Source organism: Hypomesus transpacificus, chromosome 19, assembly GCF_021917145.1.
Source record: "Hypomesus transpacificus isolate Combined female chromosome 19, fHypTra1, whole genome shotgun sequence".
NCBI classification, from domain to species: domain Eukaryota; kingdom Metazoa; phylum Chordata; class Actinopteri; order Osmeriformes; family Osmeridae; genus Hypomesus; species Hypomesus transpacificus.
The window spans coordinates 4,635,495-4,663,297 of NC_061078.1; the positions used below are offsets into that span (position 1 = coordinate 4,635,495).

A 27,803-nucleotide genomic window follows, 5' to 3' on the forward strand; every position below is an offset into this window, starting at 1 on the left:
CCTGACATTCGATAATATAGCCAGTCTTACAATAGTACCAGAATCAAACTTTTTCACTCAATGTAGGATATATTGCGGTTAAACAAATATACGTTTGAATACAAGTAACGTTTATTATACCAGCTACTAACTGTGTGATTCACAAGGGTGAAAAACGTTTTTCCATGGTGACCTGAAAATAATTGTACATGAACAATGGAATGGCACAGGTAGAAAATGACCACGTGAAAATAGTAGGGTGTGGGAGATTGTTGACTGTCAATCATGGATCATCAAGGAATTAAGTCTTTGATGTTAACTGTCGCGTGCTGTCCATTCAGGGAGTTACATTCTGATGGTTCTACGTTATTGTCGGATGTCTGGAAAATAAAATGTGGAATACATTCGGATTAAGTGAGTTGTTCACTGTAATAGTATTCAGTGGTGAGGATAGTTAAGGCAACGTACGTTTGAGTTTGAAACCAAATCCGGACTGGCATCTGCAATTGTTCCCAAATAAACGATGTTACGATGCAATATTTGTTGATACCTGGATGAACAGAAATCATAGAATATATAAAGATTGATCATGCCGTGCTGAATTATAAGTAGTGCTACATGAACATGTTCCACAGAGTGGGTGCGTTTATAGCAACCAGCATAGTTGTGACTTACTGTACACATTCCATTGCTCTTCCTTTTTGCATGTATTCTGTTATACACCGCACCAGCTGGTCATTTTCGTCCAATAACTGTACATTGTAAAATAAAAATAAACAATAACAAGGGTCAGTAAATTGCATTTTATTGTTGCTACTCCCACTGCTGGCAGGAATGGTTTAGCTAACGTTAGCTAGTGGTTACCTATCAAGTTCAGCTTCCGAGTTTTACTTACTCTTTGTATTGTTTCCTGGTTGATTTTCGCTTTCCCTCTTAGTCTTTTAGGTACGAACACTACAGACATTTTGACTAAATAAATACTTGTGCTTAAAGACAACGTATACCGTAATTAATCTTCGCTAAAGTTAGCTATTAGGCTACTAGCTAGCTGATGCTCAGTCCGAGACATACGCCACAGTGCAGTACCGTCTGAAGGCGCATGGCAAAACAAACTTCGCGTTCGGAGACGGCAAAATAACTGGTATTTTATGCAGTTCTTATGACAAGCGTTCTCATCCGAAAGAGCAAAACACTGAAAATCAATAGACCTACTGTATGCTACTCCTCCTACTTTACAGCTTACTTACTTCTATTTATCAGAAGCAACGCCACCTAGAGCATGTAGAATGAATACAGGCCGAAACATGCCGAGTTCATGTCGTACAAAATGAATGCAGGTCGTCTAGCAGGTAGTCTAACAGGCAGGGATTACGAGGCCAAGTTAAATAGAGGAGTTTTAGGCACAGTCGCTCACTGGTTTAAAATCCAACACTTTGTAACTAGGTAAAATAAAAAGGATTCCTGGCAATGCGCTGGGTGTCTCTATAGTGTATTGTATTAATGTATATGACGTGAGGTCCAACAGGTAGCAGCAATGGCTACTTTTACTTAAGTATATGTCAGAGCCCACACTTCTTTACTTAAACTTGAGTGAAACAGTGTACACTCTCTTGATTAATGCGTTATGGTGCTCCAAAGCCTTCATGTTTAGAAGTCCTGGTTCTAAGTCCATGGTTCTGAATCTGAATTTATACATACATAAATCCTGACCAAATTAGCTCACACAAAAACACAGGAGCCATTTATATTGAACAACTGTTTATTTTAATAGTCTGTAAAAACTCAGTTTGCTGAGGGCAGCCCACTGAAAGTACACCATGCTTAGTTGTTAAGAAACAATATTTTGTTTACAAGTTCAAAGGTTGAGAGGGGTAACAAACATATGAACAATTTTCAGCACTGCGTTATTGCAACAGCCCAAACTTAATACCTACTTTTCATGGATAAGACATGGTAATGATTAAGTGGCTGTCATGCAGTGTTCTGAGCTCTGAGAATCTGTACAATTTCCAGTCAAACAGCAAATTTCTAACAGCATTAGACGTTTCATATCTGCTCCCACATTAAGATCAATGAGATTCATCTTGTAGTGCTATCCAATAGGACATCTTACATGTGTCAACTGAAAAAGTTATTATAGTAGGAGACATAACTCCATCATTCTAGTAAGCCCCAAACATACTATTTTTCTTTTTTGGGGGGGGGGGGGGGGGGGGGGGGGGGGGGGACAGAAAATCCTGATCAAATACATTGTACGCAATTTTGATCTCTTAATCCAGTAAACTACTGCGAAGTCTGATTAACACCAGAGGAGCAATTAAATAGACAATATGTCAAAATGTTGATGCTGAACAATTGACTGCAATAGAACCACAAGGACAAGGCAGGGAATACATCTAACGCATGACACAAACCCCAACACTATCAATTAGAAATGCTGGCGTTTATAACAAGTGGAAAAAGTTCTGAGGTTTCCCAAATTATTAATAAGCTTAACTCTTGTCATGTTATGTATTCATTCAGCAGACACTTATCCATAGCGACATTCAGATGGGTAATTGAACCCGTGACCTCTAGATCTGCAGTCAGATACCATTGAGCTACACCCACCCCTGGCACACTTAGTGCTTTCCTACATGAAAAAGGCACTGGCCTGATTCCCCCAAGTCTTAGAAACCAAAACCATTATCCCATAGAAGTCTAGGCCAAAGCCAGACAAAAGGTATTTTTTCAAACACAAGTTCCCAAAACTCTTAGTCTGCACTGGTATAACAAATAAGAATAATCAAACAAATGATCTAATTTTACCATCACTGGGGGGGAAAAATTAAGTCAATAATTCTTTAGAGGGTCTTCCTTTTTAATGTATGGGTATGTCAAACGGAGTGTTAAATTATACTTCGATGTCAAATACATAGCTGTGGAAAGAGACGGACAGGAAATCATGGTGACACAGGGTACTCCAAAGCAAGCCATAATTGGTGTAGAGTAGTCACCACTGCCTAAAAGTTCTATGGCACCTACATGACATAATACAGACCCTGCAGGCACTACGTCTACGTTTAACAAAAACAAGTGAATTGTCAGCCCATCACTGGATAAAAGTAACTGCAGTCATTGCTTAACCTCCATTAGCAATGGTAGAAATGTAATCGATGCTATCGGCAATAGAAGAGCAGTCTTCTCGATAACTAGAATACCAAATGCCCCGTCTAAAAAAACAGAAATGTGTTAAAGCCACTGTATTTGTGGTACAAATAAAATGTAGCTAGAAATACATTCGATAATCAGTCCATTTAGGAAATGTTGGCATCCAACCATCCATATTAGTGAAAACCCATCTTATTCTTAAGTTTTATTCAGGATGTCCTTCCGTTTCTTTCCATGTACATAATGTCACATTACAAGTATATCTGAATGAATTACTTCTTTTTGAGGCAGAATCTCTAAAACAAAAACCAAAGCCAAGTAAGCCCATGCAAGCCACAATCAACTTGATATACCCCAAGAACACTGAAACAAGAATTTTCCTCCGACTAAAAAACTTGGCAAAAGTACAACTGGATGTTTGAAATACTGGATAACTGGCTACCAAGAAGTGTAGTAAAAGTATATTTAAAAACTGTAACCAAACAAGAAATGCAAAGGATTTTAGTGCTCCTAAGATACCTTACAGGATAAATCCCAAAAATAAAGCTATTTTTAAGTGATCGAAGTACTCATCACAGTATCAGCGGGCTTCTGCATACATCTTTACACATAACAGAACAATTTCAAATACAATTTCAGTAAGAAAGGAACTCGAATAGATGCAAAAATACTGAATAATTCCACGGAAGTAAGGTATTTACATGTGTACTTGTCCCTCTGATTACTGTATGTCAAACAAAGCTTAACATTTTCTCCAAAAAAACTTTCCTTTGATTTAAAAAAGGAACTGGGTAAAGAAGCTGCATTCACACCCGTTGAAGTCGGTCAACCCCAGTGCTGGTGACAAATTTACAGAGTACATCTTCATTCTTGTTGTCAGAAGTTGAGACAAAAACAAATAGCTGGACCTTGAAGGGCTACAATTCTTTTTTGATCCGATCTTGCCTATGAAGTACTACGCAGCCACTTTGTTATCCTTCTGGAAGAAACCAAAACAAGTTTAGACGAAAGCACAACACCCCAATTGTAACATTCAAATTACACAGTGCACTGTGTGATGGTGTGAAAAAGATGAACCCGAATGATTTACCCTGTATTCAAAGTCAGAGAACTGCTGGCCACCTCTGCCCCCTCTAAAGCCACCTCTGAAGCCAGGAGGGGCTCCACGGGGGGGGGCAAAGGACCCCCGGCTCGCCGAACGCCCACGTCCACCGCGGAAGCCCATACCCCCTCGGCCACGGAACCCTCCCCGGCCTCTGTTGTGCCTCAGTGGGATCCCAAATGTCTCAGAGTTCATCCTCCTCTCTTCTGCCCAAGTCTGCCGTCGCTCCCTATTACAAACAAGGACATTAAACACAGAATCCCACAGAGCCAATAGAGATATTAGAGACACAAACAAAGACATCAAGAGTCCATGTTCAGACTTACCTATTGAAGCCAGCGGCTCTTTCAGCTGCTTTCCTATGAAAGCAAATTAAAAACAGTTACTACAAAACTAACAGCCACTAACAAAAATATCCTTTCCATCAAGTTAACAGGCTGCTGTGTTTGCAAAATCTTTAGTTTTTTAAAGTTAGGCATCTAAAGTTTAGGGCATTGAGATGAATTATATTCAAAAACATCCAGCAGCATGAGCTAGACCACCTCTGCCACTTGTGTAACACGGGTGGTACCTCAATGACCACTAACTACAACAGGATGAAATCAAACCTTGTATCGTCACAAGAGATGTTGTCAAAGAAGGACTTGGACTTGTCATAGTAACAGCTGGATGCTGGTGCCTCTTCCTCCTCAACATTGCCTTCACTGTTCTGGGTTTCCACTCCAGAGTCCACCTTCTCCTCTCCGTTGAGAGCCTTATCTGCCTTTTCTGGTTTGTCATCTGTGTTTGCCGACATAACATCTAGCTTTAGAATAGTCTCTTACAAACTAGGTTAATACAAGTGCTGTCAAAAATATAATGGCAATGTTCTGGCAATGGTTAAATTCATGTTGTTCTGGTAATCTTTCTCGGAAAGGCACAACGGCCCTGTCAAATGAGGACTTGGACATTTAATAGTAACAGTTGGATGCAGTCAGATGAAATAACAGCCCTCGTACCTTTCAGCTTGAGTTTGCTCTGGAACTCCTTGTCAATCTCCTCCTTATTAAACTGAGCATTGGCACTCTCAAAGTCAAAGTCTTCCTCAAACTTCATGGGTCCGTCCCTGCGAACGGTGAAGCGTCCCCTGCCACGGTGACCTCCTCCTCGCCCACGCCGGGGAGGCTGGGGGCCAGCTGGGGGTGAGCACAGGCAGAAGAGGATACTTAACGCCATAGTAACGCAATGTTTGCGTAACATGCTGGCAAAATAATTCAAATGTGGACAAAAGACACTGATGCAAGACACCTATATGGTACATGACAATGAACAAGTCAACAAACAAGCCATTTACCCTGAAACCCACCGCCTTGACGTCTATTGACTTCACGGTTATCACCACCCCCTTGTTCAACATCTGGTCGGGACAGTTTATGGACCTCAGGGCCTATGGATCAGAAAAAACATCACTTTCTACGTATCAACCATAGTTTATGTAGTAGCGTAAAATGTAGAATGTGTAGGACCAGGCTGGCCATCCTCATTCCTCACCCCGCCTCTGCTCCAACAAGTCAGGGGGTCTCTGGCTTCCTGCAGTGGTAGGGGGCCTGGGTCCTGATGCTGCTGATGGGATCCTTTGTCCCACTGGAACAGGTGGTGCTGAGACAACTGAAGGGGCAGTCTGCACAGCCTGCTCCAGGGTAGGGCTCTTCCTCTGAGGTTCACGCTGAGGGCTGGAGCGCCCTGAGGGACCACAAAAAAAACGCTTGAGTGATGGGGAAAGCACAAACAGTTTGCAAAGGGAAGGTCTTTAGGAAGGAATGGTTCATCTACCTCCAACAACTGCTCCAAAAGGCTGGGGCACCAAAGGGGTGCAGCTGAACTGCTGGCTGTAGGGGGGAAGAGGTGCCCTGCTAAACGGAGCATATGACCCAGCTGGCTGGAATGATGCAGGTGGAGGATTAGTAGATCCAAGAGAGGACTGGGGAAGAAAATAAGGAGACAACACGCAGTGATAATTTAACTGACCACCACATTACATTTAGTCATTTAGCAGACGCTCTTATCCAGAGCGACTTACAGTAAGTACAGGGACATTCCCCCCCGAGGCAAGTAGGGTGAAGTGCTCGCCCAAAGACATAACGTCATTTTGAACGGGCGGGAATCGAACCAGCAACCTTCTGATTAATAGCAATGTAATTTGATTATAAACCTGATGTTTAAATTCAAGTTCAATCATTCACAGCAGGAATAGTATTGTTTAAAGTATGTCTTACTTGAACAATGGCAGGGTCCTGTGGCAAAGAATTTGTGGCTTTGGGGGGCTCACAAACGGTAAGGTCCTTGATATCACTCCCCCTGAAGATGATGTACTCGAAGACTTCATCTCTTGGAGGAATGGGCCTGTCAGTGGGGCGGTCTTCAGTGCCAAAAGAACGGACTGTACAGGGAAATTGCAAAAGTAATAATGACACGTAGTGAGTTTTAGACGTGGCAGTAACATCATGTACTAAAATGAAAAGCCGCTACAATGCACGACGTAAACAAAGCACAATCCTACAAAGTGCGTGCGCATCACGCTAAATCGCTACTTAGCTGGCTAGCCATTTCTGAGGGTGGCCAATGCCACGTAATTAAAAGTGATTAAGTCAGTTATGTTACAGGTAGCCTCGTACATCCAGTTACTTCCAAAATGGTTAAACCAACATGTTTAGATTAGCAAGCTAGTCGGTAGGCTAATGCTTGAAGTGCACGCGCGTCCAATTGTCGTGACAGCTAGGCTAGTTAGCAAGCTAGCTGACGTTAGCAAGTCAAGCTACAACATTAATACCAAGACAAAATGCGAACTGTGAATGTATTTGTACAACGAGTTAAACTAAAATCGCTAGTTATAGCTAAATACCGACGTTGACTATACCGTTGTTGGCCATGCACATACCTTTAGCAAGTGCTACAGTCGAATTTTCTGTATCAATAGTATACAAAATTCCTTCATAGCGAATCTCGGCCTTCGAGACGAGGCTAATTTTACTGCCTATGTAGGGAGTCCCTCCACTCATATTGCCCGCTGCTTAGTTATAGGTTGACTATACGGGATAAAGTTTCTTGGCGTAAAATTAACTGAAAGATGTTTTCTTTGTCTCCGTCAATCTATTTTTGCCAGTTCTTTCTTTCCACCAAGCTGCGCTACCACGACATGGCCGTTTTCATGTTTCTTGCACACGCACGCTGCAAAGAATGGTGGGAAATAGGTCTGTGTATGTTTAAGAGACCTTCGTTTCTCTTACCCGGGCGCCCGTTGTTGCACCCGTGACAAGCTGTTATTCCATGACAGAAGCTACGCCCCGTTCAGACATGTGATGTGTATTCTTTTTTTGTTCTAAAACGAGTAACACTATAAGGTATCGCGATCTTGCATGGGATGTTGTTTCAGCGGAATCGCCACTGAGCACAGTTCTGGGATAGGATTCGTTTCACATCCAAATACCACTCGACCAAGGAATTACATTGTTGTACTGTTATTGCTTTTTTTCGTAACTGGTACACATATACATCTCAATCTATTGTATTATTCAACAACGAAAAACACAATATTTAGAATAGAGTAAATCTATTCAAAATATATAAAAAAATAGGGTTATTTGTTTTTTTTCTCCCCCCTCTCCTCTATGAATTATACGATGATTAGAGATTTGATTTTTATTCCCACAATGCCTAGTAACACGCATGCGTTTTGACCCACACCCCAAAAAATCGATGGCGATTGTGATGGGAACTTTGAATCTACAAACAAAATTGAATCTTTCAGTTCAAATCTTCTAATCAGATTTGCTATGGATCTTTTGAGATACTAACAACTACTTAATGCTGGTGCTAAATTACTGCTAATGTAATTGCGTGCCAAGTTTTAAATGCAACAGTAATTTCGCCATGCATATTGTATCTCCGTATGTTATCAGACAATGGTGATTCAAACACTTGGATCTTTAAAAATATGAATTCAGTAGTCGGTTCATTGAGAAGATTCGAATCGTTCAAACTGTAATATTTTTTTTTTACTAGACAGAGCTCTGTGATGAAACATGGCGGGCGCCTCCGACCCCCTGGAAGATATGCTATTTTCAGAGGTGGACGAAAAAGCTGTGAGCGATCTGGTGGGTTCTCTAGAGTCGCAGCTTGTTGGCCAAAGCAACCCAGCAGGTTCCCATTCGGAGAAAAGAGGCGTTGGTACTACAGGCAATGCAAACCACCACTTAGGAAAAACGCCACCTGCCCAAGTGGGCACTACACGAGAACAGCAACAACAACAAGGACAACATAAATCTGAGATGCACCAGGAAACCAACTCTAAAGAAATCGGCGCTGAAAAAACAATTACATCCTCATCACTAAGTTCCGTTCCGTCCTTTGGTGAGGCTTCCAGCACCTCAGGCACCGGTGTAGACGCTAGCTCGAGCGGTTTGCAATCACATGGAACATCCATCAATACACAGTGTGCATCTGGTGTGGCAACTTTGCCATCACCGCTAGTCAGCATCAGCACCGCCAGTTCTAGGGGATCTACTTTGGACTCCGATGAGACGTCAACAGACACCGATTCACCAAGAAAACGCATAACTGCCACACTAAGGAGTGCTTCTGCTCGAATACAGACTTTGAACGGTAACGCAGTAACGTCAAAGAGGAATAGCAATACAGCTAGAACGGAAAGTGTTAGCGCAGTGGCTAGCGGGGCAACTGGCGTTAACTCAAGTCGGACCGTTACAGCTTGTGTAAATACAACGACTTTCACTGTATCTCACACCAGCATCACAGCAGGTCAAACAGCGATTGCTTTAGATAGAGGGACTCCTACTATCGCATTGCATAGACTCCCTAGTCACATTGTAGCTAGCATAGCACAGAATGGAAATGGCACGACCGTATCGGCCTTGGTCGAGCAAGGCGCACGGATAGGACCTATCAGCTCTGCAGCAACTTTTCAAGCGAATTACAATAAAGAGGGAACCGACACAGGTGCTTCGAAACAAGATTCTCTTGCGCAGTCCAAAACTGTTGTGTCCAGTCAGTCTGGTGCTGTTAATTCTGTAATAAATGCTGTATCCACTCCGTCTCCTGTCTTCAACCCACCCACAAGCCAGACTACTGTTGCTACTCCTGTAACACTTACGGGGATGTCAAAAACTTCTACAAGTGTGGCAGGGCAAACTATCACGACATCCGCAGGAATGGTTAGGCCCACAACCCCCTCATCGGCACCTGCAGTGGCTACCCCGACACAGCCCCAGCTTCGACCTGGACTCTCTGCGCCTCAAAGGATTGTAGCTCCCCAGCTGATTGTCAGGCCTCCTCAGCAGCAGACGACCATTCAGCTACCCCCTGGGTTTACCATCCCACAGGGTAAGGCTTTAGGGAGACTTAACGACGCACTCCTCAAATGGGTGACAAAAAAAATTGGTTCAAACTAGTTTACTTTCTTTATTTTATGTAAAAAAATGTTTCTGAAGGGGGCTTATGACAGTGTGATTGAAGTTATAGAACACATATGAGCATACACAATTTTTGTTCTAAGAAAATTTTGGGGAAAGTCACCTGCTCCCACTTGTCAACTGTCTACTTGTCTTCTTATCAAACAAAACTTTCGACCATTATCACAAACAGTAAATGACTAATTCAAGCACAAGAGAAGGTTATGAGAGCGATAACACACAAATACCCTCTTCAAGAGGGCCTCTTGACAACACAATCTTCTCTCTTTCTGTATTCTTGTCTCGAACCTGTTGCCAAGAGCTGCAGAAGGCACATGAAAGAGCCACCACAGTTCCTTACACAACACTGCTGGCTTTGGGCAAGGAGAATATCCCTGCTACATTACCTTTGGACAGAAATTGGTCATGCTGCCTCATGAACTATCACTCTGTTGGAGCTCCTTTGTAATAAAAAAACATCAGTTGACCAGAGTCTATGGTTTGACTCAAGCTTATACAAAGATAACAATGGTCATAACAGTCAAACAATGTTTTGCATCACTTTGCAGCAGGGGCGTAGCCAGAAAGAATATTGTTGGGTAGGCCTAGAAAATAACTTTTCAGTTTTTTTGTACTTATTTACTTTGCGATGATACTTTTGATGATACTTTTTCTGAGATATTTTCCTTTTTGGGTAGGCCTTAGAACAAATTGGGTAGGCCTGTGCAAACCCAGGCCTACCCGTGGCTACGCCCCTGCTTTGCATACTAATCTCTTGAATATGATATAACATTCACCCCAGTGTTGTAAAATGGTTGGGGAGCTATATCCCGATACATGGATATTATTGATGTTGCCTGGTCAGTCTTACAAATTATCTAGGCTGTTTATCAAGATGGCATATAGAGAACTTGTGCTTTATTTCAGTGGGCTGACTTGCTGACTGTGATTCTAAGGAAAATGAGTTAATGAGCTTATTATTCAGTTACTGCAGTGGTGTAGTTGTCTTATGTTGATACAGTGTCTTATAGTACCAACATGACTTTCTGACTATTTCTCATATGTTTTGACACACATAGGCCTACTCTTACAACGGGCAGTATTTTCTAATGAGGAATGAATAAAGTTGTTCTGTGGTGTTCACCAGATAATGTTGTGGTTCTGTGTGTTCTGTGTCTCCTCCATTGTGCAGGAATGGTGTTGGTGCGCACTGAGATGGGCCAGCTGGTCATGGTTCCCCAGCAAGCCCTAGCCCAGGCCCAGGCCCAGGCCCAGGCCCAAAACAACATCTCCCCACGACCTGCCACTCCCACGGCGGGAACTACCTTCAGAGTGACCACCCCACAGGTAAGATCCACCTCCACCATTAATACCAGCACTACCACCTGTAGCATCCCTCACTCCACAGGAAAAGGAAGATGGAAACGCACAGAAGATTAAACCATTTAATTTGTTAAGGAGATTAATTGATGATAAATATTTTCGGGTCATTTATTTATCATTTTCTTTCAACAATTCGAGCACTCAATAGTCAAACATAAATAAAGGTGGAAGGATTGTGGTATATGATGATAAGAGGTATGTGGTGGTTGGGATTTAGTAAGTTACTTTTCACTTTTTTAGTAGGTGAATAGGAATATAATGCTGTTAGTGTTAATAGGACTGGTATTTGAATGGAAACTTGAGCTAAAATTGGTGGTGTCTGCCCCCTAGCTGTCTTTTCTCATAACTTCACATATCCTGGGAAGAGAAAGAAGAGCAGACACTAGGGTCTATTCTGCAGATGTCAGTTTAGTTTGTTGTGTTAAACTATATTAGGTTTTTAAAGACTTCGACTGGACTGTGGGTACAGTGTGGACTTATCTGGTCGACTGGACTGGTCTTGCTGAGTAATCTTATGATGCTTGTATTATACATAGAGAAGTTTGTATTATATACCAATTTATAAAAAAATAAAATAAAGATGGCTAATCACACTGTAATTGATCTATGCTGTAAGTATTCTTTTTAATTTAATACATCTTTCTAAATATTTAATCTATATATCCAGAAATATTTGATATCCTGCTCCTCTAAATTACTCTACTGGGTCTTTGTTTAAAATGTAATGAAGTGTTGAATATTTAATAGGTTTTTGCAGATAATCTCCTGAAAAAGTAAATCATTAGTAATTGTTAGCTAATAAACAAAGAAAACCCAGAATTGTTCTGTTTATTATCATGATGTGGCTAGGCAGCTCCATTGGATGATGATCTATCATGTTTCTTACAGGTTAGGATCCTCCAAAACCAATTAAATGAAATTAAATACAGTTGACTCAATTGTTTAATGAGCTCTTTAATGCTTTTCCAAGACGTTGGCTCAATTAATATGTATCTTATTGTTTATTTGAGTTTTCTGTTTGTCATCTGAAGGTCAATTACAATTTTTAAAGGGTTAGTCACAGGACTTAACCAATACATTAGATTAAGTTCCGACGCTTTGACAAATCAGATCCAATTACTTTCAAATATGTTCATGTAATGGATCTCTGTGATCAACTAAAGTCTGTACCACTATCTTTAACAACTACTAGTCACTAGCATGGAAAAGGGGAATTTGATAAATGGCTATTAGTACCTGTGTAATCAATTACAAGGAAATATCAGTAGGTGGCACCATTTCCTTCAAAATGTTCAGAATACGACCCACAATTGATTTGCTAAAGGTTATCCATTAGAACAGGGCTATTTGTAATTAAGTATTTGCCACCTATATGCTGTTATTTCACATTCCCATGGTATCCATGAACAGAGACATGGTTGAGTCTCCATCTAATATCTAGCTGACCTAAGATACATTTTGCTATACTTAGAATCAAATTGAACCATGTGATCACTGTGTCTTTGTGCTACCCCTTAGCCAGAGAGGAACAGTGGTACAGTGCAAGTTGTGATTCGTGTTTAGAGAGAATCCGACACTGACACTCTTATCAGATCACTTAGACGCTCCATTGCCATCAACACAGGAAAAGCGGAGCCGAGATATGAAAGCAAACTGGGGTGTATTCCCAGTGCTGCTCGGTGCCAGGCTGTCACTCTCCTGTGACCGCGAGGGAGAACGGAAGGCTTCCCAAGCTTCCTTCCATGAGCGTTAAATCATTCATCATCCAACTGCCTGATTGTTTTAAAAAGCTAACAGTGCTTTAGCTTTCCTGCTTGAGCGACAGGAAAGGCTGGTGAGGGTGTTGCTCGCGGTGCAAAGCACCCTCAGGCTCTCCCCCCCCCCCATCTCTTCCCTCCCCTACCTACCCTCCTGGGTCCCTCAGTGCACATTCTTTGAGCCCACAAAACTTTTGGCAAAGGAAAGACATCAAGAAGGGGCCCTCTCTATCCCTCCTCCCCTCCACACGCTCTGTGTGTGTCTGTATCTGTGTGAATGTGAGGCTGAGAGCCAGCACCCTGGACCAATGTCCAGGCTGGCAGAATGGGCAACGTGCCCTCTGAGCCGAGGGGCACCAGCATGGTGCCATGGTAGTTACCATACCCAACCCTCTTCCGCACACCAAACCCCTTCCTTTACCATGGATAATTGCTGTAAGGAGAGACTTTAGATGGTAGCACATGATAATATTAGGTTAACACTCACTGATCAGCTTCACTCTATATGCTAACTACAGTAATCTTCCATCCTTTGATCCCTATTGGCCCACCTATTGAGCAAACACACCTAGGTCCCTCTGTTAGGCAGCTTTGGGTTAGCTTACCTGACCACTACAAAGGTATTCTGCTTGAAATAGTCTATGAAAAGATTGCATTTGTAGTCTTTTTGTCCTAGTGGGTGGCCTGTTCAACAGAGAGTTTTGGGGAAGGTCAGGGGTCAGTCCAAGGTGGGAATTCTAGCATGTGTATGTCCTGGTAATCATTTCAAAACATTTCTCAGTCAGGTGAGGCTATTATTGGGAAGAGCTGTTCTGCCCCCCCCCCCCCCCACCCCCACTTCATCTCTGTTAAGCGATGTCCACTGAAGTCAGGACACCCGATGTGACAGGAACACCATGCCGCGTCCCTCTTGTTCTCTGTGGCCTTGCTGGAAGGGAGACGTCACGTCCTGTTTATCTCTCTGTCTGCTCCTTGCTTTTCCAGAAGGGCCCCGTGGCGCCAGCCGTGGCGGTGACGGCTCCTCAGCAGTCCCCTGCAGTCCTGCCCCCCCAGGCCCAGGCCGCCTCGCAGCCAGCCCTGCCCCCGCAGACCACCAACGCTCCAACGGGCCCCGGAGCCGCTGCCGTCTCCCAGGTCTGTGCTCCGTGGTTGGGGTGGGGCTTGGGCTATGCCATGTCCCCCCCTCCCTGTGGCTTCCCCCGGCCCCAGCGCTGTCACAGCTGCCAGCATGCTGGCTGTGTCACCACCACCCTCCCCGGCCTCACACAGCTGGGCACGGGGCAAAGACTCAGACACACACATGAGCAGACACAAAACACCACCATTCACAGCTTCACACAGCTGGGTGCATGCGAACCTCTCACACACAGTAACATGCTAGCAGGCGAACAAACACAGGCATATGCACACACAAATGTGTACATGCTCGCACACACGCACACAATTCCTATCTCTCTTTTTCCCTCTCACCTTTTCCTTCTTTCACTTTCTGTCCCTCTCTCTCTTTCTCTCTATCAATCTCTCCTTCATAAGAACTACTGCTCATCTCCAGGCTAGAGTACACTGACTGATACCATTGGCTCGCACTGAGGACAGGTGCCATATCTTATTTGGCAGCCAAGATGATTTCACAGCGCATGAAGTATGCAAGTGCAGGCCTCAGAGTTGTATTTCATGCCATTTTCACCAGTGGTTTGATGATTTTATATTTGACGTAAAGTAGTTAAGATGTAAAAAAAAGGGGGTTAACAACTGATATGTATGAAATTGGAAAACTATAAGCTTAAACTGAAAATATACAGAAGATTTGCAGTAAATAAAATGGGATTGGATACAGTGGATTTATAGTTATTTGTTTTGAATGTGAGGTAAAAGGTTTGTCTACTTTTCTAGGAGATGCAGGAAAACGTGAAGAAATGTAAGAACTTCCTGGCCACGCTCATCAAACTGGCGTCTCACAACTCTCCTTCTCCTGACACTTCACGCAATGTCAAGGCCCTCGTGCAGGACCTACTGGTGAGCCTCAGTCTCCCATAATATCACACTCTCATCAACGGGAATACGGGGAAAAGTCAATTTTGAGTCTTTAGAGAGTATTAAAGTAGTATGAGAGTCATTGTACATCATTTTTCTTTATGTCATGCATTCAACTCCCCTCTAGATGTCAGCACAAAACTCTAAGCAGGTCCTCTTGATATGGTACAGCATCTTAATAATTAATAGTATCCAGTGGGATATTTATTTAAATGTTTTATACCAGTGTCGAAAATGCCTGTGAGGAGGTGATTTCCTGTTCCCACAGCCTGCTCCAGTTAACCTCGGTGACCTTGACTGGACAGTGTATATTCATCTTCTCTCATCCCCTCATCCATCATCAGGATGCTAAGATCGAACCAGAGGAGTTCACCAACCGACTACAGCTGGAGCTCAAGTCATCCCCCCAGCCTTACCTGGTGCCCTTCCTGAAGGTGGGTACAGCACGGAAACTGACACCAACATACCGACAGACAGACAGACATACAGGATGACAGATAGAGAGACAGACAGACATACAGGAAGACAGATAGAGAGACAGACAGATATACAGACAGACAGAGGCAGGCCCGTGTGACGTACTGGAGTCAGGCTGGATGCCTGACTCCAGCCTGGGCTGGCCTGACTCCAGCCTGAGTGTGACAGGGCTCTGCCCCCCCCCCCCCCCCCTCCCTCCAGCACCCCGTGCACGTAGCCGGCAGGCACCCCCCACACCAGTTTGGTGAGCGTCACATCATGCCACCCAGCTTGCCAGTCAGCCACAAACACAGTGATGTTGTCATGCAATGTTAGGTCACTCTTGTCATAACAAACCCCTGCCTGGAATAGTTTGGACGCAGGCAGACCTGCATCAATATTGCAGGCCTGACTGCCACTAAGCTTAGAGTACACGTTACTAAGAATATCCGATTATTAAATTATTCATTATGTCATTCATATATGTCAGTTACAACTCATATTTTAAGCTTTCATCATTCTTTTTAGCTTTTGGCATTATCTGAGTGAACATCAATATTTTGGTAGTTGGCATACAAACACAACAGTTTGAAAATAAAATGTTTATGATCCTCACGAATGCCGTATTGTATACCTAGGAGAAAACATGTTGCCAGTGCATAAAAAAAACCTTTGTGTGTTCTTCTGCTGTGTGGTCAACAGAAGAGTCTCCCAGCTCTGCGGTTGTCCTTGCTCAGCAGTCAGCACTCCCTGACCCAGCCTCCCCAGCAGCAGAAACCCCCACCCACCGCCTCCATGCCTGCCGTCGTGGCTGGGCCAGCTGTCCGTGTGCGCCAGCCCAACAGCATAGCCGCTACCGGGGCCGGGGCGCTACCCGTCGGACACACAGCTGCCCTGGTGGGTAGCTGTAGCCTGGCACAGCGGGCATCACGTCGGCAGTGTTAGATTCCGTGTTTGTGTGGCCAGGATTTATGCATTAGAGATAGCCTCTGTGTTAGCATGGCCAGGAGTCATGTTAGCTGTGAGCCAGGCTCCTGGAGCTAGCATGACACCCCCTCATATGAGTCACAGGACAAGTGGGTTGAGCTGAGGGAAAATGCTGTAGTTTTTAAACTACAAAGGCTGTCTTCATCCTTTTTCACTCAGCTACAGTGAACAGGATATCAAGGTTTTACTGACAGCTTGTTTAATTTCGTTGCATCGATACAGTTATGAGAAATACAATGATCATTTAGTTATAAGAAATATAATATTGTTTACTTATTACACGTATATTAACACATTTATTATTCAGTTTTAGGACATCATTTGAAATAATTTGTCCAGTCAGTAGTTTGCCCCGAAGCTGTTGAGGTAAGGGTAGATAGATGCGTGGGGTTTTCTCTTGTCCCACTGTAATGGTGTCCATGTGTAGGATCCCTGTGTGTTGTGCTCTCTCTTTGTCTCCCTGATTATCTGTCTTTCTGTCTCTACCTCTCCCTCCAGTCGCTGGGGACACACTGGCAGGTGTAGTCAGGGTGCAGCTCTGTGTGCTGCTGCTGCCAGTAGTGGGTGAAGAGAGGGAACTAGGTCAACTCTGGGTCAATGAGGCTGCACTGAGGCAATCAGAGCTCAGCACAGAACCCACTCGCCCTTCCTTTTACTCTTTCTCTGTCTCTCTCGCTCGGTCTCTTTCTCCCACCCACACTCTCTGCGTTCCTAAGACTTACCACCCTCCACCCCTCTCTGACCTATCCATCCTCTCTGAAACAGCACTGGCTGGATCGATGCTGTGTCATCTCTGCCATAGGTCACACATTAAAACATTTGTAAATTCTAGCCTCTGGTACAGCAACCGTCCGAGGCTGAACCCGTATGCCACACTGTAGTACAGGAAGCTCTGTCTTCTTTAGGGCAGACTCCCAAACAAGCCAAACTGTCTCCGTTTTCACAACTTTACCTGTGCTTTTCTCAAACTGTGTCGTAGCTTGGCCAGAGGTGCAACTCTTGCTGAATATATTTTTTGCTCTTCTCCAAAGGCCCTGGAGTGTCTCTGTGTGGGAAATGGCCGTGTATCTCTTTCAGGACCTTGAACAGTAATATAGCATGTGTCAGGGAATGGGAAACAAGGCTAAAAAATATGCAGTGGAAAGCAAACTGGTGGGAATGGATGGCTGGGCCTGAGGCCCTGCCATAGGCTGCATGCTAGGAAGGAAGTGTCTCTATTAGTGCACAGCCCCCACCCCATGCGCACACACACACACACACACACACACACACACACATTTTCTCTCTGGCGCTACTTTTTTGTTGTTCTCTTCCCACTCTCTTTGTCTTATGGCCAGATGCACATGTGTAGAATAACCTACTCACGCACATAGCCTACAACACTAAAGTCATTAAAGGCACTGTTCTGTGTATACTTGTATGCCAGTTCACGTCACAGTAGACTCACATTAACGTGTACTTAAAAACGAATCAGATGCTGTCCATATCATAGATGACTATATTTCATCTTTTACCTTGGCTCATTTATTATTCTTTCTCTCTCTCCTTTTCTTCAGGGTGTCAAGCGAGCGGGCTCTGCTGGCAGCCAAGTCCGGATGCCCTTGGTGATCCCACAGACACGAGGTGGGCTATGATGGCGTTCAGATGAGCTAAGAAGGCGGCAGTGTCTATCTAGTTCGTCATCCATCATGTACACCTCAGACGAGCACATCAGGGAATGCCCCTGTCATCCAATGTGTGTGTGTGTGTGTGTGAGTGTGTGAAAAGTGTGAGCATATAAGCATATAGGAGATAACAAGTAGTTTCTGTCCTGCTCCGGTCACTTGGCACACTCTCTCAAAGACTACCTCCTCATGCTGACCCATTCCACCTGGACACCACACTTCAGTTTGGGTCTTTGTAGAATTGGTTTACAGTCAAGTGTGTGTTTGTTTGCTTTTGTGTGTGTGTGCGCGCATGCTTGTGTGATCAGAGGTGCATACAAATTCGATCTGCCCCTCTCCCAGATTGCCCACAGTCAAAGATCTGTAGGTTGTTTTATGCCCATAAATTGGAACGCGGGGAAAAGTTCTAAAAATACTTTTTGCCTCTTGGCTAGGAACATGCCTGTTAAAATCAAGTTTAAATTCACTCTGGCAGTCCTTGTGCCTCTCCGGAAACGTGTCTCGGAGCAGGATACGGCGTGGCCATGTAAGGAAGCGCGAGTCGGTGAGGCGCAGTGATATTGACAGAATGATGTTTCCCTATCCAAACCTGAGGAGAGTCTTAGCATTAGCTTTGCCTCCATCTCCCTCTCCCTTGTGAGATAGGCTTGGTTAAAGGTAGTCCTACAGACAAGAGGGTAGTTGATGTTGATCCAAAGGGACAGATGATGATAATATCATCTCTTGTTGTTGTCTTTTTATCCCCCCCCCCTCCTTCTTCTTTCCCAGGCTTGATGGGGAAGGGAGCCACAATACAGGCGGGCAGGAGTCCCGGGGGCTTTGCCGTTCAGGTGTCGGGGAATCAGAAAAACAAGCTCAACGATCCTGGAGGCGGTACTTTCAGGTACAGGACCGACCACGCACTGGGAGAGAACGAGAGAGAGAGAGAGCGAGAGAGAGAGAGAGAGAGAGAGAGAGAGAGCGAGAGAGAGAGAGAGAGAGAGAGAGAGAGAGAGAACAAGGAGTGAGACTGTTCTGGACAGCCAGCACATGAGGGCAGCATTTCACTAATATGATCTAGATGACTACAGGCTACACTCTCAGCTAAGGCCAGGAGTTTCTCCTTGTCTGGCTGGTTGGCACGCTGCCTGGCTGTTTTGCTGTCTGACTGGCTGGGTGGCAGGCTGATTGACTGGCTCACTCAATGGCTGTCTGGCTAGAAGGTGCTTCCCCCCCACCTCATCTTCCCCCTAGCAGCATACACACACACAAACACATACACACAAACACTCAGTCAGTAGACCATTCAGGGTCATTAACTGACACACTATTCTACAATGAGATGTAAACACAATAAACCCGAATGTTGAATGTGCGTTTTGTTGTATCAATAGCTGTTCATGTATTAAAGGCTCAGATGGACAGTTAATGAACCAGGAAAGGTTTAGACCACACCACGGCTCCCTCTACTGCCCCAGGTAGCTTGCTGCATCTTGGCCAGTGCAGTTGTTTGGAGACAACAGCATTAGCAGTCCAGCTGCAGTATGTGTATGTCTGGCTGTGTGACAAGCATTAATGTGTGTCTGTGTTGTTGTGTGTGGATGACTGTCGGTCCATATGGTGTGTAAATGTATACAGGCCTGTGCGTGTATCGGTGTGTTCTTCTGCGAGTTGAGGTCGCTTTCCCTGTGTGCAAGTGTGCAGTCCTATGTCTGTGTGCTTGTCTGCGGTGCGTGTGTCAGGGAGGGGGGGTTGGGGAAGATGGCCCCTGTGTGACCAGGCCAGCGGGCTGAGTGGAGTCTAGGTCACATGGGCCAATGGGCTATGGGCCGGACTCCTGGGGGGAAAGTAGAGGCCTCGGGCCCTGATTGATAAACCAATAAATCTTTAGTGGCCTTGGTAATTAAGCTGTCAGGCCTGCTTGTTACTGACGACCTTTTCCCTCTGGTGCTTTTGTGTTTGTGTGTTTGTATGTGTGTGTGTGTGTGTGTGTCTGCCCCAATTGACCAAAAACACACCTTTATTGCACGTTTTCTAGTCAAATCAAATAGGGTTGAACCAGCCTGTATTAAACCTTCTGGTGAACACGGTGGGGGCGGAACACTCAGGTCCTCCTCTCCCTAGTTGGAGAGTGGACTTGTGCTGTTTTGTGTTTACTCCCCTGGTTCTCACCCGAGGGCTCCTGTACATGTTGGAACGGAGCCCTGTGGTGCAGAGAAGGGTGGAGATGTGGTGATGGTAGTCACCCCTCCCACTCGCCCCCCGCCCCCTCCCCCAAAGCACCTCTGAGCCCCTCCAGCAGCTCTCAGTGTGGGAGCACAATGGACCAGCTATTGGCTGACAGGCCCCCCCTCCCTACTCTGAAAATACTGATGCTACTGACTCTTTTTATTTGATCATATGTGCCTTTGTTGCAAGACAATTGTAATTGAATAGTTATTCCCTTGAATTGAATTGCAATTCAGTCAGGAAAAAAGAAAAATACAATGGGGTGTTTAATTAAAATATTCACAACGTGCTTCAATGTCAGTAGCTTGGTTATTATTCATGTCCTTAGTCACAAGCACAACCAGCCAACCATTTGGCTGCATCTTCCAGCCTAGCCTTACAGTATGTGGTTATTCTGCTGGTCAGCACTGAGTCTCCAGGGTGGCAGTGTGTGTGTGTGTGATCTGGGTGGTAACATCTCAGCCAGCCTGCCAGCCCACTGGTCCAGCTGCACACAGCACAGTACACACACTGGAGGGCTTGTAGGGTTCCCAGATTGGCCACAGCCATGTGTGTGTGTTGTGTGCGTGTGTGTGTGTGTGTAGTTTACAGTGCTGAGTGAAAGCAGCTGTCTCTGCTTCCCCCCCTTTGTAAACACTCCACATCCGCTTTAATCACTGCCGCGTCCCACAGTTCTCTGCCAGCCCTGAGCTCACCCTCATCCCCTCAAATCCTTCCCTTCAATGCCACGTCTGGGTCATACCCACCCACCCCCTAAATCCAGACTAGACTGGACACACACAGACACACACACCAAGACTGTGCCTGGACTCCACGCTGGCCTTAAACACAACTTTGTCAGCAGCCCTCTGAATCCACCTCTGCCTATTGGGAGGAGAGTCTCTGGAGGTCCTCTCTCTCTCTCTCTCTCTCTCTCTCTCTCTCTCTCTCTCTCTCTCTCTCTCTCTCTCTCTCTCTCTCTCTCTCTCTCTCTCTCTCTGTGTGCAGTAGGACTGCATGGAGGGTGGTAGCTCCACGCACAGGGCTTACTCAGACACCCCTCCCTGGGCACAGGGGGACTCTCTGGGGGGAGGAATGAGAGCCAGGTCCCTGCCTGGATGATACCCACCATCCATCCATTCATATACAGACACACACACTCACACACACACACAAACACACACACTGTGGCCGAGCAATCCACTCACCACCTATGGCGTTCCCTTGCTGGAATCCCAGTTTTATATGGAAAGTACATGCATATGTATTCACATGGCCTGGGGTAGAATGTCCCTGAGCAAAATCAAACCAATCATTGAGAAGCTTCTATTCCTCCACGGCGCCAGCTAATTACATCTCTCCTTTATTAACGGGGACGGAGGTATAGTCTACACATCTAGTTATTCTGCATTTCATATTTTGTTCCACTCTTTAAATGTCAGCCCTGTCGTTAGTGTGTCCGTTTGATTTTAGCACTGGCTACACACCCCAGACCATATCATGTCGTTCAAGAACAGAGCGGCCTTTCAGTTCAAATCACTTTAGCTTGTCCATGTACATTATTTATGTTGACGATAATTACACTGCTCTACCATAAATTGCATATCTTTTTTTCTTTGAGGTAAATCTATATCAAACCTTCACTAAATGGTCACATTGGATTAGGATTTATTTATTTTGAAATGAAGATTTACATCTACATAGTACTTACTTTAGGCTACTGGGAAACTGTTGAGAGGAGCCTGACTTAGGCATGCATGATTTCCGATGTGCTTGTATGTGTACTTGTTGCAAACGGCAAATAAACTTCAAACTATAGTTAAGATGATAGTTATGAAACCTTCCATAGGCCAGAACAGGGGGAGCTATCCCACAGAATGGGATGATAGGGATGGTGGGGGTGTGCAGGAGGAGGGGTATTCATGGTTGTGTGTTGTTGGGGAGATTCTGCAGGGCGATGTAATTAGACTCTGGGTTGGTGAGGAGGTGGTTGGTGTAGGGGCAGCTCTAATCCCCTTTGTCAACCTCCCGCCGTGGTGTCAGGACTCATATAGGGCCTCGCTGGCCTTACCCAAGAACAGGAAGACCACAGCGGGGGGGGCGGGGCGCCTACGGTGTGTGTGAGTGTGTGTGTGTGTGTGGGTGCCCGGGGTGCCTGAAGAGCTGGCCTCAAACATGTAACCCCTGTTGGAACCAGCGGCGGCGGAGCGAACGCAAACGACTGTGGAGGCGTGCGGGCGGTGGAGCTGGGCGCCCTGTGTGTGTCCTGTGGTTCTCTGTGCCCTCTGTCAGCGCCACTCAGAGGCTGAGCGTTCCCACTCTGCCCGCTCAGGGCTCTGCCAGCCGGGGAGGGGCTGCTCGCACGGCGGGGGGCCACCCCTGTTAGCTTAGCACGTTAGCACTCATAGAGTTTTAATGAAAGAGAACGATTTCAGGGACTTTGTTTGTTGTCCGTCCCTGTTAACTTTACATTTGGGTAGGACTAGTCATATGAAAAAATCACATGTAAACACACACCCAGTGGAATAAACGGAAGTAAGGTGGATATGCAGAGATGAAGCCAACACAGGAATTCTGCAGACCCAGACCTCTTTACAGAGAGTGCAACATCAAGACTTCCTTACTGATTCTATGTAACAAACTCTCTCCGCTTCACAAAACCCCCTCAGGCTGTATCCATATGAAAGAAAATGGGAGATATATAAGCACTGTAGCTGGTGAGAAGTCAGACGTGGTTGTGAGGAATGGCTGAGATCTCTACTGGCCTATAATACATTGCAGCTTCTGTAAACAATGATTGTTGATATTAGTATATTGCCAGATTCATCATTGCAGCTACAATCCTCTTGAGCGTCCTTAGCCAGCTAGCCTGCATACAAACACAGTAAATCTCCCTACCGTGGCAACCACACGCTGACTCAAATGGGCTCCAGAATGAGCCCCTATTCAAACAGACTGTGTCTTTACCAATGTATGCCCTTCATTGAATCACCATGAACAAACAGCGCTAGTGCATGTATACTGAAATGAAAATGGCTTTTCTTCCATGGCACTTCAGGGACATTGTATTGTAACATCCAAAAGACTTGTGTTGTCAGAAGCACAGTTGAAGGAGAAATGAAATTGGCTACTTAAAAGTTGCGTTGTTTTCATGCTAAAATGGACAGTTATGATAAACCCATGACGTACTAAAAGCTATTGGATTAGGTCCGCTTGGCCTTGATATGTGATTTAGTGCTGAAGTCAAAGCATGGTAGTGTGAGCTCCTGGGTGTGTGTCTCAGGGACGATGATGACATCAACGACGTGGCGTCCATGGCCGGGGTGAACCTGAACGAGGAGAGCGCTCGCATTCTGGCAACCAACTCCGAGCTGGTGGGCACTCAGATCCGCTCCTGTAAGGACGAGGCCTTCCTCCACCCAGGTCTGCTGCACAAACGCATCCTGGAGACAGGTACGTGCACCAAGCGCACCCATGCACATCCATGCTGAATACAGTTAGTTATCGGCATAGTTTTGTAGTTCACCTTAGAACTTCAGATTCAAACATTATTGTTGTATTATGACTATTATGAACTCTCAATATGTCTACTTCAAACTTTTGCTGTGGCTTCCGAATATAGGCCAGACACTGTCAGTGAATGATGAAATCCATCTGTTTCTTTCTGTGTTTTTATCTAGTTGTTATTCCATTTTGTAGTGTCATCACTAAAGACAGTTTGATTTGCCTTCCCTGATGTTCCTGGGCAAAGCCTGTTTCTCCTTTGGCCCCTCAGTTTAAATTTGGTACATTTAACAGTTCTTTCACCTCCTTTAATGAATTCTTCAGTGGCTGTCTGAACTTACTAGACCCCAGGCTCAGACATAAATACTTTATAGGTCTGTCTTTTGAAGGCTTCTTGTCAGATTGTCCTGTAGACTGAGAGGAGAGTTCAGAGCTGCTAGTTCCAAGACCACAGTATGTTCTCTCATAGGATTTTATTGTGTGCGTGCGTTAACTTGACAAAAGCAGAATAGCTCTCTGTTCCTTCGCCTGTCCATGTGAGAGTCAACCGTGTGATATTATCTCCTCTGGCTGGGACGAAAGTCAACGGTATTACATGCCACTTAGGTTAGCACACTCCAGGTTTTTGTTATATCTGTGTCAAGCTAACGCGTGAGGCTGCAAATGAGTGTTATTACTCCAAACAACTGTCCTCAGTAAGTCACACGGCAGGCGTCTGAAAAAAAGACACGGTACAATTCGATTCAACAGCGAGTTCCCGAGTACTCTTCCTTTTTTACCTCAATTAAGTATCTTTGGATTAGCAGCCAGGCCCAGGGGTCACAAGCATCTCCCTGGTACCTCGGTGTGGTTGTTATCCCGTCACCCGGGGGACAGAAGGCCGTCAAAAATGTAAATCGTCCTCTGGGGGCACTGTGTGGCGTGGGCAGGAGGCCACAGCGCCCCCTGCTGGGGAGTGGCACTTGGGTGGCTTTGTTGTGTCAGTGATTGGCCGCCGTGCAGTCTCTGCTGACAGCAGACCAAGGGAGGCTCCCCGGCCTGCCAGCTCGGCTCAATCAGAGAAGCGCTACCCTTCTTCCTCCGTCTCTAACACAACACAACACAATGCAGCCCGGAATTACCTCTCTGCTCACTGCCTCCATGCCCTGCTTTGCTGCCTTCCTCTCCTGCCTCCCCGCCCTGTCTTGCTGCCTCCTTGCCCTGCCTCCCCATGTCTGCTCTTCCTGTATTCTGCCCTCCCCTCTCTCTCTGCTGCTCCTGCTGGACAGGCAGGTGGAGGTTGGTTCGATTTTGTCCTTCAGGTTTAAATGTAGATTAGGAAGAGGTTCCCCCCTCGCTTCTTTCTCTGTCTGCCTCTCTCTATCTGTCTCTCTCTCATTTTGTCATCCTCTATCTAGCTTCTTTCATCATGCTCTCTAGCTCACTCTGCCCCCCTCCTACCTCTTACACCCTCTCCCTCATTCGCTCCCTCTCTCTCTCTCCCTCTCTCTCCCCTCATAGTTCTTCAGGCTTGTCCTTGAGCCGGAGGCCAGCTTCATTTGTGAAAAACCGCAAACAGCAACTCCCTCCTGACTCTCAGGGACTCGAACACAAGCACAGCTGGAGCTCTGCAGAAACAGCCTCTCAAAGTAAATGATGGTGCACGGGTACCTCAGAGGTCCAACTCTGCAGAGACACGCTCAAGAACACGCAAATCCAAAGAACTAGCTGCAGAGTGCAGCTAGTTCCCTGGCCCAGTTAAGGTCAGCTGTGGCGTACCCGAAAGTTAAAACAAATCCAGGAAAAGATGGATGAAAACAAATAGAAATTAACGGAAATCATTTTAATTCAGTGTAAACTCTCCTAAGCTAGGTACTAGCATGGCCCACATTACAGCTAAAGAAGGAATGTGGATCTTTCTTCCAGAATCAGCTTTCTTTGGCCCGGTCCTTCAATGTTTTTCAAAAATATTGATGATCCTCAAAGCCCCCTATATTTCAGGGGATGGAAGCATTTTTGTGTTTTTACCCTTTGACATTGCTTGAGACCCAAAGAAAATATTTTTGTATTGTTACACTAATTATCAGGCTCATAGCAATCTAAATTATTTCCAAATTTTTGACAGAAAAAAATAACTGTATTATACAGTTGATTAATATAATTGGTGTGGTTTACTTAAAAGCTTGCCAGAGAGAAAAAATGTTAATGGTATTAGACTATTAAAAAAGGGAGAGAAAACAACAACTCTGTTGCCACTTCAGAAACTAGTTTTGCTACTACTAAAATTATCGTTTAAAGTTAGGTTCCACCTAACTTTTAAACTACTTCCGTTAAGTTATATAGATGGCTATATACTGTAGGTATAATATTCACACAGCGCAGGTGCTGTGATTCAAAAGGGGAATATTTTATTAAAGAGACCATAAGTTGTGAGAGTTGTGTATGTTTATGTTGGACTTCTGTGTGTGTGTTGTGTGTGTGTTGGTGTGTGTGGGGGTTCTCACAGCTAAGAAGTATGGAGTCAGTGAAGTTCCTCTGGAGGTTGCCACCTTCATCTCTCACGCCACTCAGTCTCGTCTGCGCACCGTTCTGGAGAAGGTGTCCGCTATCGCACAGCACAGACTGGATGCTTCCAAAGTAAGTTTCATACACACATGCACACATACACACACACAGCCAAATTCATAAGCAACAAGATATTGCCCGTACTTTTTACACTAAAGTGATAAATAGTTTAGTGCAGCGTTCACAGTCTGTCAGAACACAAACAAACGCAAACACACGCACAGAGGTGGGTCGCTATTGTCTTTAGTGACATAAACATCTAGCATTGAATGTAGCGATGTTACCACATCTAATTGGTGCATATTAAAGCACAAATCCAAACAGCGCTCGCCCGTAAAGAGAGCAGAGAAACACGGAAACTTTGAAACGCTGTTTTTCTGCGTCGGGAGGAAGGCAGTCTGGAACAGGGAGCGTGGCGCTGCAGCTGCCCTTGTATTGTTTTGCCTTTTTTGCGGTTTGTAAATGAGGCGTGTTAGAAGCACAGAGCCCCCGTTCTCTCTCTGAAGCCACTCTGTTGACATCAGCGAAAAAGCCGCAGCGGCCTTTATGGAGCACGGCGGCGGCGGCGGCGGGAGCAGCAGAATCGTTCGTCGGAGGAGTGCAGGCTCAGCTCAGAACAAAGGATGGAGGGGGGATGAGAGAGGCGCGGCGACAGACCTTCTGATGTCTGTCTCCCTCTGCTCCGTGCCACGGAGATCCTCACATCGCCACACACAGAGAGAACGAGGGATAGAGGAGGAGGAGGAGGAGAGGAGCGGATACAGGGGTGGAGGTGGAGAGAGGGGGGTGGAGGAGGGTGGGGGGGGGCTGCTTAGGAGACGAGCACACACGCTCACAAGCGAAGTAAACAATTATCGTATTAACTTTTTGATGACCCACAAACTTTGTTTTCCCTTCCAACTTGTCTCCCGTGATCTCCCGTGTGCGAGGCGGCACGTTCCACACAAGGTGATCCGTGTAAACAAAGAACACTGGTGGTTGAGTTGACGCGGTGTCTAAAGTTGTATGCAGTATGTTTATCCAAACTTGTGGTTGATTATCTCATTTCTCTCACTTACCCGCCATTCTAATTCAGTCTCTTGCAATCTCTCCCTCCCTCTCGCCTCCCCACCCTTCCTCTTTCTCTCTCTCTCCAAGGATGAGGACTGGTACGAGCAGTCAGGAGAAGTACGGTCGCAGCTCAAGTTCTTTGAACATCTGGAGAGGATGGAGAAGCAGAGGAAGGATGAGCAGGAGAGAGAGATTCTGCTCAAGGCAGCCAAAGTAGGTTCTCAGTAGTCTCAAGCAAATAACCCAATATTTCCATCACTGTGTTTGGTCAACTCTTTAGATCCAGGTGCTTGTAATGAGTGAATTAAAAGGTAATAAGGCCTTAGTAAGTTAGTAGGTCTTATTAACACATATTCATGTTAATAAGCATCTTATAAGGCCCTTATTACCAATATACTAATGCTTAGTACAAGCACCTGGATCTAATGTGTTTGTGTGTGTGCTGTGGTGTGTCTTGTAGTCCTGTGCTAGACTCCTAACAGATGAAATAGACTGTGACCTCGGTGGAATAACATGACTGCCCCCTCCTTCCCCACCTGATCTCCCAGAGGCTATTCCA

The 27,803-nt window shown here is 45.3% G+C and overlaps 3 protein-coding genes across 5 annotated transcripts in view; 1 reads left to right on the forward strand and 2 right to left on the reverse strand.

The window, feature by feature from the left end:
- Positions 1–89: 89 nt before the first annotated feature.
- ss18l2 (ss18, like 2) lies at positions 90–1,262 on the reverse strand. The gene is made up of 4 exons (XM_047042759.1): positions 875–1,262; positions 655–731; positions 448–529; positions 90–359 (listed from the first exon to the last, which is right to left on the reverse strand). Exons 1-4 carry the CDS (start codon positions 941–943, stop codon positions 273–275), a joined length of 315 nt encoding a protein of 104 aa, XP_046898715.1. The 5' UTR covers positions 944–1,262; the 3' UTR covers positions 90–272.
- A 924-nt stretch (positions 1,263–2,186) lies between these two features.
- On the reverse strand, positions 2,187–7,459 carry lsm14ab (LSM14A mRNA processing body assembly factor b). Of its 3 annotated transcripts, none has more exons than XM_047042758.1 (10): positions 7,149–7,459; positions 6,487–6,650; positions 6,044–6,191; positions 5,762–5,953; positions 5,577–5,657; positions 5,230–5,406; positions 4,840–5,011; positions 4,558–4,590; positions 4,220–4,460; positions 2,187–4,108 (listed from the first exon to the last, which is right to left on the reverse strand). In XM_047042758.1, the coding sequence occupies exons 1-10, from the start codon at positions 7,267–7,269 to the stop codon at positions 4,085–4,087; spliced, it is 1,353 nt and encodes a 450-aa protein (XP_046898714.1). In that variant the 5' UTR covers positions 7,270–7,459; the 3' UTR covers positions 2,187–4,084. The 3 variants fall into 3 exon arrangements, with proteins under 3 accessions (XP_046898714.1, XP_046898713.1, XP_046898712.1); XM_047042757.1 differs by having other exon boundaries at positions 2,187–4,105; positions 5,565–5,657; XM_047042756.1 differs by having other exon boundaries at positions 5,565–5,657.
- Positions 7,460–8,184: 725 nt separating this feature from the next.
- Positions 8,185–27,803, forward strand: part of LOC124481470 (transcription initiation factor TFIID subunit 4-like) — a 54,028-nt gene continuing 34,409 nt past the window's right edge. The window contains exons 1-11 of the mRNA XM_047041397.1: positions 8,185–9,610; positions 10,871–11,025; positions 13,803–13,952; positions 14,712–14,834; positions 15,197–15,286; positions 16,011–16,205; positions 17,852–17,918; positions 18,728–18,842; positions 23,430–23,599; positions 26,136–26,266; positions 27,332–27,457. Of these exons, the coding sequence (XP_046897353.1) occupies positions 8,293–9,610; positions 10,871–11,025; positions 13,803–13,952; positions 14,712–14,834; positions 15,197–15,286; positions 16,011–16,205; positions 17,852–17,918; positions 18,728–18,842; positions 23,430–23,599; positions 26,136–26,266; positions 27,332–27,457 (2,640 nt within the window). The 5' untranslated portion in view covers positions 8,185–8,292. The remainder of the gene's footprint in view (positions 9,611–10,870; positions 11,026–13,802; positions 13,953–14,711; positions 14,835–15,196; positions 15,287–16,010; positions 16,206–17,851; positions 17,919–18,727; positions 18,843–23,429; positions 23,600–26,135; positions 26,267–27,331; positions 27,458–27,803) is intronic.

Bases quoted from the DNA above. Each gene is read 5' to 3' on its own strand.
- ss18l2 (XM_047042759.1), bottom strand. From the start codon at position 943: ATGTCTGTAGTGTTCGTACCTAAAAGACTAAGAGGGAAAGCGAAAATC. The intron at 732-874 runs GTAAGTAAAACT...TACAATGTACAG, and splicing joins ACCAGGAAACAATACAAAGA to TTATTGGACGAAAATGACCA. The intron at 360-447 runs GTACGTTGCCTT...TTTATTTTCCAG, and splicing joins ATTTGGTTTCAAACTCAAAC to ACATCCGACAATAACGTAGA.
- lsm14ab (XM_047042756.1), bottom strand. From the start codon at position 7,269: ATGAGTGGAGGGACTCCCTACATAGGCAGTAAAATTAGCCTCGTCTCG. The intron at 6,192-6,486 runs GTAAGACATACT...TTTCTTCCCCAG, and splicing joins AGGACCCTGCCATTGTTCAA to TCCTCTCTTGGATCTACTAA. The intron at 5,407-5,564 runs GTAAATGGCTTG...GCTCACCCCCAG, and splicing joins TCAAGGCGGTGGGTTTCAGG to CTGGCCCCCAGCCTCCCCGG.